At 39.7% G+C, this 13,755-nt stretch overlaps 1 protein-coding gene across 1 annotated transcript in view; it reads left to right on the top strand.

Annotated features, from left to right (window-relative positions):
- The window catches only part of gypc (glycophorin C (Gerbich blood group)), a 44,820-nt gene extending 32,350 nt beyond the window's left edge, over positions 1 to 12,470 (top strand). Inside the window, exons 3-4 of the mRNA XM_072444290.1 lie at positions 8,956 to 9,024; positions 12,272 to 12,470. Of these exons, the coding sequence (XP_072300391.1) occupies positions 8,956 to 9,024; positions 12,272 to 12,462 (260 nt within the window). The 3' untranslated portion in view covers positions 12,463 to 12,470. The remainder of the gene's footprint in view (positions 1 to 8,955; positions 9,025 to 12,271) is intronic.
- The last annotated feature ends 1,285 nt before the right edge of the window (positions 12,471 to 13,755 follow it).

Here is a 13,755-nt window from a genome sequence, read left to right on the forward strand (position 1 = left end):
CGGGAAGACGTCTGGCATTTCTACATATGGGTTTACCCAGATAAAACGTGAAAAAGCTAAAAAAAAATAAAAAATACTCGTAATCATCAAATTATGATTAAGAAAAGCTCTCCCATTTAAAGATAATTTACTGTCACCACACTCGAACCCTATTCCAATTATTGTAACGTTATATGATAGACATGGCAGCCAACGTTGACATTAGCAATCGCTATTTTACCCATCTGTTCACTGGCATTTGGAGTCCATGCGCCCTCTGCTGGCATTTCAAACACAATTCTTCAGGTAAATTGTTGTCCAGATATATTCAAAAATGAATCATGCAGGATCAAGGCAAATGTCTAAGTATTGACAATACTGAATAATGCCTAATTTAAAGATTTTTTAAAATATTTTTTTAACATTGTCCCCTCATCACTAACACATAAAACAAATCTGGACTGATGTAAAGTGATGTATGCTTTCATTAGATACATTATTTTAAATTCAAAAAAATTAGATGCCAAAGCAGACGTACAAGAGCATGTATAAACGACAATTACATTACAAATATATAATAGTAGCTTTTCCAATAGGGATGCAGCAATACCAGTGCCAATAATAGAACATTGAATGGCTCTTGTATCAATTCTGGATCTCCCAATACATTTTCTTACCCACCAATACTCATAGCGCATCAGTTTTCTTTTACTTCTCATCAGACAGAAGCTTAATGAACAAATAGACACCCTTTTTAGCTTTATTTTCAGCTGATTTATTAGTAAAATGTTATGCATAAGTGCTATTATGATGGCAATGGCTTCACTTACATAGCATTCAGAAGCAGCATTGGTGACATGTTCAACTAGTTTTAAGGAAAGTCACCTTGTCAAATTTGGCTAGTATACTTTTCAGACGTCATACTTTTACTTCTAATTGAGTCTCTTACTTGAGTAATAGTTTAGGTTCCTCTTTTTCTCTCTTGCACTTCTTACACATTACTTTACTTTGTAATTTTGGTGTCAATTCATTCAAAATTCCAGCATTCTTACATTTTTTTTTTTTTTTTAACTGATGTTTTGTCCGTCTCATAAATCAGATTTCATGTTCAAACTGTACTTTATCCAAATACTTTGATCGATTCCTTGTGTTACTCCTTTTCCTTTTCAAAGTACATATTTGGCCACTCTTTCCACCTACGCGAGATATCCTCAAAGCCCAAGTGTTGTATCGAAACTGAAAAACTTTAGAACAGTGTATTTTTCATGTAAAAATCATCTTTGTGCACGGCTAAACACTTTATTTATGCGTACAGAACTGTCCGTAGCAGCAAACAAACGAGCAGTACTGGTCGACAATGTTTGGGAACATATTGCGCTATGTTGTTTTGCAAAGCACCAGGTTTTTCTACACCGTCCCAATTCCAGCAGTAGAAGATGGAAAGTGAATTTGAAAGTCGAGCTGAATTCCATGACCATCAGGCAGAGGGAATATTAAGAGTTCCCCCCGAAAGCTTTATCTCCGCCCCATGCTGCTTCTCCTTTGCAGTTTAGAAGAGGGAAGTTTATCTTTCAACCAGACCATTTCAGTCTCCTTCAGGATCTGCTCAAAAAGAAGAGAAAAGACCATATTCTTTCCACATGTAACAGTGTGGGGCCAATCACCAGACTTCAACACATCGGAAGAGACACAATCTTTAGTAACGTAGAAGTACAAAGTGAGAACATTTCAATCAAACAATCAAACTGTATTATAGAGCACAAATCGTACAAAGTGCAATTCAAAGTGCTTTACAACATTAAAAACACATTCAAAAAACTGCAGTGTAATTCACAAGAATAAATAAAAACGTAAAAACACATCAACATGGTATTTAAAACATTTAAAACCAGATAAATGTATTTCAGTCATAGGCACGGCTAAACAAAAGGGTCTTTAGCTTAGATTTAAACACCGCCGAGGTGGGACTCTGTCTGGCTGTGGGCACCAGTAGGAGGCCGGTCCCTGAGGTCCTCGGAGTCCAAGATGGTTCATATGGCACTAACATGTCCGAGATGTACTTTGGTGCTAGGCCATGGAGAGACTTGTACACAAGCAGAGCTGCTTTAAAGTCTCTTCTCTGAGCCACAGGGGGCAGTGCAGAGACCTGAGAACAGGACTAATGTGATGGTACTTCCTGGTTCTAGTCAGGACCCGAGCAGCAGCGTTCTGGATGTACTGCAGCTGTTTCACAGCTCTTTTGGAGAGGCCAGTGAGCAGGTCGTTACAGTCTAATCTACTGGAAACAAACGCATGGATAAGTCTCTCCAAGTCTGGTTTAGACACTATATTTTTGATTTTGGCAATGTTTTTTAGATGGAAAAAGCTACTGATGTTATTGATTTGCTGTAGCTGTTGATATTCAGCTCTGAGTTCATTATTACTCCTTAATTTCTTACTTTGTTTAAAGATTTCAGAGAGACTCTGAAGGTGACTGCTAACACTTTCTCTTTGTTTCTGTGGGCCAAAGACGATGATTTCAGTCTTTTCCGAGTTCATTTGGAGAAAGTTGTTTTGCATCCATGAAGGAATTAACTGTATGTGTGATTACAGCATAAAGTTCCTTTATTCTTGTGTGTTTTTTAAATCTCAATATAAACAAAACTTATATTTATCACTGACAAGTTAAGCAAAAAGTGTATGTCATGTACTTTTTTTTAACGGTGTTGGACATTGTCATCAAAAACATACCTGGACTTGTATTTAGCGACTTTTGCGTTGGCTTGATGAATCCTGTTCTATAAATCCTCTCCCTCTCCTCACAAAAAACTGTTCTGAATTTCTCAAAGCTCCAAGATCTTCTGTGCTGTTTTTAAGTTACCAAATACAGTACACCAACCAACCATAACACTTTATCATGACTACACCTTTAATAGCCTCATGAAAAGCATGAACAAAAACATAATTCATTATTAGTCATGTAATCCCTCATTCGTGTAGGAGTGTTCCATCGTAGTCATCTGGACACTGTTTTTGAAACTCGAAATGTCTTGTTTTTTCAAAAATAGTGTCCAGATAACGACAACTGAATATTCGTCTACGATATAATGAAGATGTCATAATGAACAAAGAGTTTATTGAGAATTATTCAGGCTTAATGTATACCCTAACCCCTGACCTTGACTAAGTAGCTACTAACCTTGAATTATTCTTAAGCCAAATGTTCTTTATGAATTAAGTGTTAATGCTTTATTAAGGCTAATTAAAGGAGATATTTAATGCAAAATCAACTTTAGTGAGTGTTTAACCTTGTCACAACAGCATTTCCTCATCATTAGTTTACACAAAGTTGTATTTTAATTGATTTGTGTGTTTTTGAATAATCCTGTATTGTCCTGCAACTGAGAATTCAGTGCTCCGAAAATTCCTGTTTTCACTTACCCCCTAACCCCGTTCTAACATGTCCCACATCCGCTTTTCAAAAACAAAAAAACATGTAAATGACAATCCCCTAACTGCCTGAGTGAAATGTCACAGCGAAGAGGCGGAGCTTATCAGTTCTGCAGTTTTAAACAGGAAGTCAATGGACCTGGTTCTATTACTAAGCCGTTTTAGATCAGTATTACGGCTTACAATAAACAACGTGTAGAATGATGATCTACTTATGTTATAGTTCAATAGTAGGTACCTGGATATGTCTTCTTTAAAGTGTGGGTGTTATAAAGTCGTACACAATAAACTATGCCATTCATTATACTTAAAAATTAGAGTATATATTCTGTACCAACTGGTGCATCGCTCTTTGTATTTTTAATCTCTGCACCTTTGCAAAAGTTAGAGCACTCAGTTTGATGCACCAATTAAAACCCAGCAGTGGTGCTCATTTTGAAGACGCTGAATCCCGGATCCTGGCTTGTTAAATGCTTTTGTCCTTTCTCTAACAAAGACGTTTCTTTCACCAAGTTTAAATCCCACCGCTCCGTGTCCCCGATGATAAAGTCCTGTAATTCACCTTTAATTGCGGCGTCCTCATTGTAAACAGTGTGGCACGGCGAGGATTTAACGAGTGGAAACACCTCCGCGTTTCAGGTGATTAGCCATTAATGATCCCAGCTGCTAATTGGCGCACATCAGGCAGCACATTCATAACGAAGCAGTCGCACCATGGGAGAGAAAATACACAAACTAGAGCTGGGATCGTCCTTCAGAAGAAGCGAGTTGGGAGGAGGCGACGGGTGTTTCCTGAGCAATAATGCAAGAGACTTTAATGACTTTGTGTAAGGAACGTGTTGGTGACGCGGATCTGGCAGAGCACAGCAGGATGCGGCAAACTCTAATCAAACATTTACAAGTGAACTAGCGAGAGTGAGAGAGGAGGGCATGGGGTGGCTTAATGTGTTCAAACTTTGCAAATGGTATTTGTAACTTTTGTGTTGCAGAGTTGAGTTTTGTGTTGGGCGTTCATTTATGCCCAATATCTGGTTAGGTTTCTTTAAAGAACTAATATCATGCATTATTTGTGTTGTTATTAGCATTTAAACATGTTCTTGAGCACCCTTTGTGATCTCATGTTTTAGAAATGAAAAAGAAGTTATAACAAACAAAATTACATTGAGATCTCTGCTGTTTGCCATGGGTCTAGCTGAGTATTGGTGCCATCTACTGGCCGCAGAGGGAATTACACACAGTTAAAGCTGGTCTCTCACAAGTGTTTTTGACGCTCAGACGGGAGAGGATTTTCTAACCAGGACTCATCAAACTAGTGGGATTGAAGCTAAATGCTACTCTAGGTATGTAGCATAATATGTGTCCTTTAAGGTGACCGTGCAGGGCTCTAGGGGGAGAGGGGTGCTGCTGCTGCTGACATGTTGACTCGGTATCATGGGAGGATTGCTAAAATGCATCGGTTACATCATTCTACAGAGGAAACCTGTTTAAAGCACACTATGCATTATGTGCTTTAAACATGCTCTTGAGTAAGTTTACTATGTAATCTATTATTTTGGAATTTAAGAATTAAAAACCATTAAAAACCACACATGACAATACCCGTAGAATGTGGGTTAGGTTTAGCCCGGTGGTGGAGTGGTTAAGACCGCAGCAAACATGCCAGGCTCTGTGCAGCCAGCCGCAGCATCATAAGTTGGGATTCCAAGCTCTGACAATTTATTTCATATTCACTGTTCTCTCTCATTCCCATTCCACAGTCCAGTCTAATGAAGCCCACAGGCAAAATAATACTTAAAAATAAAAATAAATGAATAAAAGAATGTACATTTGGCTGCAGCAACAAATTACAAGAAACTGAATGACAGCGGTGGAGTAGAATATAAAGGACTGGACTGAAATAACTTTGGATATTTACTACATGGAAAAATGTATCTTACTTTGAACTTCAACCAGACACTGCGATATAAGAGACAAATACATGGGGGACATACTGTATGCCGGACTGATATTTAATTTTTGGGCGCTCTAACCTCTAATGTAGTCTGGGAAATTTGAAACGAAATATTTTCTGAGGCTCATTAACAGGAATAACGAAACAAGCATATTTTAGTGCAATAAATAATAAAATAAATTCTCGATACTGTATAATGCCATACTGTGGAACATTCCAGGCAAGCCATGGCATCATAATGGAAACAAGCAGGAGACGGACCCTCCACTTGAAATATTTCATAGTACACCTTTAACATAAACTTTGCCATTTAACGATACAAACAGTAAGTTTAGCTCAGAAACTTCTCTTCTCTCAAATCTTGTCAATTAGAATCAGAATCAGAAAAGGTTTATTGCTATTGTCAATGAACAGAATTTTAAAACATAGGAACTTACTTTCGGACACCAGCCGGTCCACCTCCCTCCTGTAGACAGACTCATCTCCGTCCGAGATGAGCCCAATGAGGGTGGTGTGGTCCGCAAACTTAATTAGTTTTACGGAGTCGTGGCTGGAGGTGCAGCAGTTTGTGTACAGGGAGAAGAGCAGGGGAGAAAGTACACAGCCCTGTGGATCTCCTGTGCTGATAGTCCGAGTGTCTGAGACATTCTTCCCCAGCCGCACGCACTGCCTCAGATCCGTCAGGAAGTCAGTGCTCCACCTGCAGGTGGAGTCAGGCACGTTGAGCTGGGAGAGCTTGTCCTGGAGCAGAGCAGGGAGGATGGTGTTGAATGCAGAGCTAAAGTCCACAAACAGGATCCTGGCGCAGGTTCCCGGGGAGTCCAGATGCTGCTAGATGAAGTGGCGTGCCAGGTGGAGGGCGTTGTCCTCTTGGTCTGTGGACAACGCTGTCCTTTCCCCCTGTATCTACCTGTGTTGTAACAACGAAATTTCCCCATGTGTGGACAATAAAGGATTATCTTATCCAGCAGGGGGGAGGTGATGGACTTGAGGTGGGCAAGACCAGGCGCTCAAATGACTTCATGACTATTGACGTCAGCGCCACAGGTCTGCAGTCATTAAGTCCAGTGATCCGGGTCTTCTTGGGACAAAGACGACTTGAACCAGGCTGGGACATGGCATGACTCCAGGGAGGTGTTAAAAATGCCAGTGAAGACGGGGGCCAGCTCGCCTGCGGAGTGTCTTAAGGTGGCAGGAGTGACAACTTTAATAAATTAACATAATCTCTTTGCTGAATTGCTTTGTTAAATGACGTCTTATTTATTTGAACTATAAACATGTGTTTTATTACATCGAACAGCCCATCCCAGCATTGAAATGCCCTTAACTATGTCAAATCAACAAAAATCATCTCTCAAGTGTTTTGAAGCAAAACCCAACTGAATCTTTGACTGTTGCTGAGCCTTGCTAAATGACACATTGCATTGTGGGGTAGCGTGAGATGCCTAAACTCTCACATTACATTGCACCTAAACAATGTGAGACACCTAAACTACACAAATCTAAATTAGATTTGTGTAGTTTAGGTGAGCTGAGAGTTAAAAACCTTTTTTTTCTTCAGAAATATTTCATGACCCTTTAGTAACTTGTGTACAAAATGTGTTGGTAGCAGATCTGGCAGCGAACAGCAGGATACAGCAAACTCAGATCAAACATTTACCAGTGAACAGACGAGAGAAGGAGCTGTCATAACACGCATTGTTCAGTCTCTACATATATACTTGGATCTCCTTTGCTCTCACAGGCACAGAAACAGAACAAGAGACATATGGCCGAGGCGCAATGTATAGTTTATTGAATGGATACATTTTGGTGCGTGGACCCTGGATGACACTGTAGATGTCAGCAATGCGATAAAAGGAGCGAACACTTAAGAAGACTAGCGCTTGGATCTTAGTTGATGGAATCCAGCAGTTATTTCCTGAGCAATAATTCAGAACTCTTTAATGACAGGCTGAAGCAAACTCCAATTAAACATTTACATGTGAACAGACGAGAGGAGGGGTTGGCCTGATGCAAATGTGATCAAGCCATGCACTTTTTATATGGACAACATGCAAGCAGATGCAACTTGTTTACCAGGAGTGTAAATACCCTGGATGTCAATCTCTCCTTGCAAGCCACACTGAAATGTCCAATGTATCCAAACACCTGGGATCCAGAATACACACTACAGAACCACTGTGTTACAAAGAGTGAGTCTCGTCACCACTCCTGGTCACGTCAAGCCAAACTCAGACAGAACTGTGCAATCAGATCTTATTTCAGGCAAGTGTGAAACAGGAGCTCATTGGCTATTTATCATTAAGAATCAAACTTCTCTCACCTCAAGTTTGAGTTTCTTGCTTCACTTACTGATTCCACTATGATTTTTTTTTCACCCGCCTTCTTTATTTCCATGTGAGCAGCCATATTTGTTTAGATTCTGAAGGGCCATGCCTGTTCCTGATGGGCTGATCCACCTATCAATCATGCCCATCTGAACTTGCAGAGTTGAAACAGTGACCAGACTGATATTGTATACTGTATTAAATATCCTGAAAGATTACATTCTGTACTTACCAGGCAATATATGCCTGACGCGTTATTGTACGTAATGTCTTCTTACAAAGACATTATAAACACATTTATGCACAAAATGATATTGTTTTTGAAAACCATAAGATTAAAAATAGAGAAGTGAACAGATACACATACCTGCCATTGTGAGTTTGAATCCGGCTCTGACAATTTGCTGCATGTCCTTCCCTCTCTCATCCCCATTTCACACTGTCCTGTTCTATAAAGCGGCCTAAAAGCCCTCTCTGCATTGCATCCTCACTGTGCCTCTGTATGGGCCTGTACAGGACTCAACAACCGCCCAGCCCTGTCATCCGACTGGAGCACACTAATGCTACTGACAATCTGTACAATAGTCAGACTTGTAATTTGGCAGTACTTTACCTTACCTACGCCTTGCTTCTGCATTTACTTAGATACATGTTCTCCAGAACCTTCGTCTTTTATAATAATGAAACAACATATGGACAGTTATAATTGATGCACCTCTTATGGTAATTTCAGCTGTTTTGATTGTCTGCCAAGCCAGTCCCTCCTGCTTTCTATTCAAATGCCGAATCACAGCGAACCAAACAACTGTCAACCTTTTTATCAAACCAGCTACAGCAACTCAAATGCGGAAGACATCTCCACTGATCGTCTTCGCAAATAAACAGTTTTGTTCTTCGCTCGTCAGTTTGTTTGAAGGCCATATTGTTTCTCATTTCTCTGTGTTTTGCTTTCTCCGACTCGAAAGACTCCATCTTAGTTTTGACACCAACAGATGATGTGTTTCTCGCATTGTTAATCCTCATACCTATAACACCCATTTGTGGAGACAGGACCAGTTCGTTCAGTTTTCGTAAAGTATAGAGAAACCGTGTAGTCTGGGCTGGCTAGGAAACCGTGTTATACCCTTTTTTTTTTATCCATGTTTAATCTATGGCAGATATCTTAAAATGTCCACATCTTCTAGTCATTTCCCCATAAACAAATACATACATCACTGATATGATACCATTTCCAACATGTCTAATGCTCCGTTTGTTTCTGCGCAGCGGGTTACAACACAGATGATGGATACCTGGAGGCTGTGGATGATGGATACCTGGAGGCCGTCGTGGGAGGTGAGTTCACATTTCCTCTTCAATCGCTCCTCTTTCCACGTCGTTCACCAGATATCTTCCTCCCCGCTTCTCCGCGCCTCATTTCTTCTTGATGAAACAAAGCCGGGGGCAGGAGGCAAGCATCTGCATCTGCCAAATGTGCCAGAACAGAAGCTTTTAGCACGCTTCCACCTGCTGCTTGGAACGTTCTTTTATTTGGCCTTCAAAGCGTCTCCTATAGCAATAACAACTGTACTCATCAACACCGGGCGGCCTATATGTCAGTTATGTCTGTGTTTTATCTCATGTGAGGGCTGAGCGCTTCAGTGAGCAGTAAACATTAGAGTAGCAGCTCGCTAAAAGCTTCTGGCTGCAAATGATTTTTATATCCACATAAAGGTTAAGTAAAGTAGCACGTTGTGAGTGATAACAGCATTGCGTGAACAAGTATCGTTTTCAGGGCAATGACTTAACCAGGCATATGCTCCATGTGTGTACCCTTACAGGAGACATATTATGGACGCTTTACTTTGTTGATCAAACATTGTTCCCTCATCTAACACATATGTGGGGTTGTAATTATTATTTTGTTCATTTTGTTTACATGGTTGTCTTCTCTTTCCCTTCTCAGAGCCTCACAAAACACCCAGGTTCAAATGTCTCAGATTTAAGACATCAAAGGTAGAAATACGGAGGTGTCCTGTGCTGTTTTAAGCCCATAAATCATTGCCAGACTCTTCCAAGCATTTCTGCTGCCAAATTGCTTTCATTAAAACTGTGTGCTATGTAGCATGTAGTCGGGAGAAAGCTAGCTTTTGTTTAGTTCACCATGCTGCCAGTACTATGGAGGAAACATCTGACATAGGAAAGTTAATTGTGATTGTCAATTTACAGTACATAATTTCAAGTTCTAAAACATGAGGTGCCAAATCACTCCTGTATTTTTAGCAATACTTTATTAAAGTCGTCAAATGATGTCTATTGTGCCGAACTGCCGCTCCGTTGTCCCGTTTGTCGTCTTCTCAGAGTCAGGACATTATCTCACCTATTCACAATAAAGCACAATAAATAGCAAATAAATACAGAGGCTTTTAATGTGTAAGAGCTCCAAGAATGCGGTGAGATTCCTCCAAAGCAAGTTGGAGAAAATGTTCTGTAGTTTGGGGTGTCAGATTTGAATAAAAATAATGACTTGATAGGGGGGAAAAGGGAAGCGCTCCTAAGAAAGCCAGAGCAGAGGTGAGTCTGTGCGGCCGCGGGTTCATTCTCTGGCGGCCTGGAGAAGAGGCTGTGCTGCACAAACCTGACAGACGCAGCGGTGACGGGGAACGAGAAAAAAAACACTGTGGTTATCAACGAGTGACTGCACACGGTTTTACCTGCTAATGGAGTGTTATATTCAGGACACAGTCTGGTCATTTTGTTTTATCCCCCCAAGAATAAAGCAGAGTGAGGGACAGGAAAAACAGAAGCAGAGAGAGGGACAAACAAACCTGATACAACATAAAAATCCCATCCTGATTATAATTAGTCCCCAAATGAGTTTATAACGTTTTCACGACTTTCGGAGGCCAGAGCAGGGTTTAAAGAGCAATAAAGCTAACATGAGCATGCGAACAGCGGTTAATGCACACAGCAGTCTCATTCTGACAAAACAGGTATCTGGTACAGCTACTTTAAGTAAAATCAAAATACAAGCCCATCACACAACCATCTGAATAGGAAACCACTAATACTAGGTGATCAAAGGTCACATCAACAAGCAATCCACTATTTCACAAAATTACGCTAAGACACCAAAGACAACAAATCAGCACTCAGCTCTTAAACATCATTGTTAAAAGCATCAGGATTAGCTGCTGTGCACGGGAAGGCTTTGTTTAAAGAGATAGAACTCCATCAAACTCTGAAATATCATCTAACAGCACGGAGTGTGAACACTGACCGCTGATAGTAGTCGGACTCTTGGATATGAGGTGTCAACATTCCCCAAGTCTTTTAGTTTAAAGTGCGTTTGACAGGTTATACAAATTTCAAATCATGACATTATTTGTGTCATATAAATTATAGTTTTACACCAATTGAGTAGATATATGTAGAGAACACATTGAAACATCTGTAGAAAATGACAGGAAGTGACACGACACAATGGACACTCATTCAGAATTCAGAATTTACACAAAGAAACATTTTTTTTTGACCCTCTAAACATTAATTCAACAAAAAAAATGCTCTAATACATTATTCGTTTGTCAAATAAAACTAATTGTGACATTAGATGAGTTTTCTGGTTAATAAACTTGTGTGATGTCACCAATTACAAACAGGCAGTTAAATCATAAACCTGAAAAAATGTTATATCTTAACTGCATTTTAGTTCAAGAGTAGTCCAACCTGCCACATGCATACAAAAAGAATGAATCTCAGGTTAGCAATGTAAGAACTGGCCATTGGTGTAAACTGGTGTGTGTTGATAATGTAGTAGCTGGCATACATGGCAACACTTTTACATGCTAACCAAATAGTATTGTCTTATGTTCGGCGTTGCATGGGCATGTAAACAGCTAATTTGGATACGAATAAACTGATTTCTTTCTGAATGTTCACGCCTGAAGAAAAAGACAACACCAAATTAACCACGTGTAGCAAATACAAAGATTAAAAAAACCTTAAACTTCCAAAATACTCCCGGGTTAATTTACATAGCCAATAAAAATCAGATAACTCAATAATTAAATCTGATGTTTAGTCCATGCACAACAGAAATATGGTAACATGTGTTAATAACAGTGTACAATTCATTTTAAAACAATATTTAACACTTATTTTTTGCATTATTTCTCTTGTCAAAACCTGCACAAGCTTGAACAATGTGAAAGAAATCAGATAGAACTGTTTACATGGCATTTCAATCATTTCAGAACTCGATTAGATAATGATCAGTGTGTAAACATAGCCACTGTTCCTTTAGAAAGCCATTAATAACCTGCACAAGTAAACCCGTTGTCATGGATATTCTTTAAGCGTGTGTCCGTCAGTAACCAAAGCTAATAAGGATCTGACAGACCATATAACCGTAGTCACTGTCTGCATGGCTGTCCTTCAGTAGCAGGTGTGTGCAGACGGCTCTCTCGGTAAATCTCTCCTGCGTTGTCGTTATCACACGTCTCGATGATGGAAGTCCTCTGTCCCGCCACGTGTTCGTCCATCTGTGCCTCTGCAGTCCTGAGCCCTGTCGTTTGTCTCTCGCTTTCTTTTTCCTTTTCAGCCGTCATCGTCACCGTGGTGCTGGTTCTCCTGGTGGTGGCACTGGTCGTGGTGAGGTACATGTTCCGGCACAAAGGTTCCTACGTGACCAACGAGGCCAAAGGCACGGAGTTCGCGGACACGGCCGACGCGGCGCTGAGGAGTGACCCAGCGCTAAAGGACGCCATGGATCAGAAGGAGTATTTCATATGAGCGTGTGGTCTTTTATATAGGGTTTTATATACAAACTGCATTGGTCCAAAGACACATAAAGTACAGGGTGGTGTTTTTTGATGTTTTTTTGTCCTAATATAACATTAGACAAGTTCAGAAAACCAATTTGCCAAAAGGCTAATAAACCCTAAGTTTAAGAGTTAAACAATAGAAGAAGAAAAAAATCAGGCACAGCCCCTTTAAGTAAAAGAACAGATATTGCAAAGGCATCTATTTGGGTGAAAATGCGACCGCAGTGCGCTGTCTGCATCTAATTGTAAAGTGAACCAGGAAGTAAGCATGCTAATGTTTGTTAGCTTTACTGTGACTTTCTGGCCGCTGAAAGTTGTGAAAAACGCTTATAAACTCATTGCAGTGAATAATTTTCATGCTCGGAAAGCATTATTTAAGTGAGCCATAACTTTTGACTGTTAATCGGTCGGTTTAACATGAACTCGTTCAGTTTTCCCATTTTCAAGAAGGTAAAAATCAGATACAACAGTTTACTCTGCGTTGAACTTCCAAGAGATGGATAAAAACCCTGCTTTGTGAAATGGGGCCCTGATCTGCTTGACATGTTTTAATAGTTATTCAGTGTTGATACATCTGTTTATGTAAAAGTTTTTGTAAAAAGTAGATTTTCAATTGGCCTAGTGATTGAGACTATTATATTAAGAATTATATTTACAGTACAATTAACTGGAAACATTATTTTCCTTAAAAATGTATAGGCTTGGAATGCTCAATCAAAGAAGATGTGGGGGATCAAGTACGGGTTCCATGATATTGTTTTGCCAGTATTGGGGTTAGCCCTAAAATGTTGCTTTGTCCACCAACAAAAATGTATTTGATGTGTACAATAAAAATAAGAAAAAAGTGTTTCTTTTTTGTTGCTTTTATTCACTATTTTAGATGTATCTGTCCAGGAACTAAACCCTGGACCTTCTCGGTGTGAGGACATTTCTCCTTGCTATAAATATACAAATAATGCCTTCACCTTTCCTAATGACTCGCACTCGTAACACCTCTGTGTTTTGACTCAACAGCATTGACAAATCATGAGTTTTCTATCTTTTGTATTTCTAAAACAATTTCAGACAACACTATATTTATCTGAAGTTCTTCCTCGTACTGCATGTATTTTCCATCCAAGATCTGTGTACTCGACTGGTTCCATTTTCTATTTGTCTAAACTTGAAGCCTCCAACTCTTTGCACATTACTTCTCAAACTGCAACAATCAAATATGTTCTTCTACTGTGGCAGAAACTTGGCTTTAACAGAAGAATGGAGA

The sequence above is a fragment of the Eucyclogobius newberryi genome, unplaced genomic scaffold, assembly GCF_026437365.1.
Source record: "Eucyclogobius newberryi isolate DKJ021-1_F unplaced genomic scaffold, fEucNew1.0.hap1 SCAF_14, whole genome shotgun sequence".
In the NCBI taxonomy this organism is placed as follows: Eukaryota; Metazoa; Chordata; class Actinopteri; order Gobiiformes; family Gobiidae; genus Eucyclogobius; species Eucyclogobius newberryi.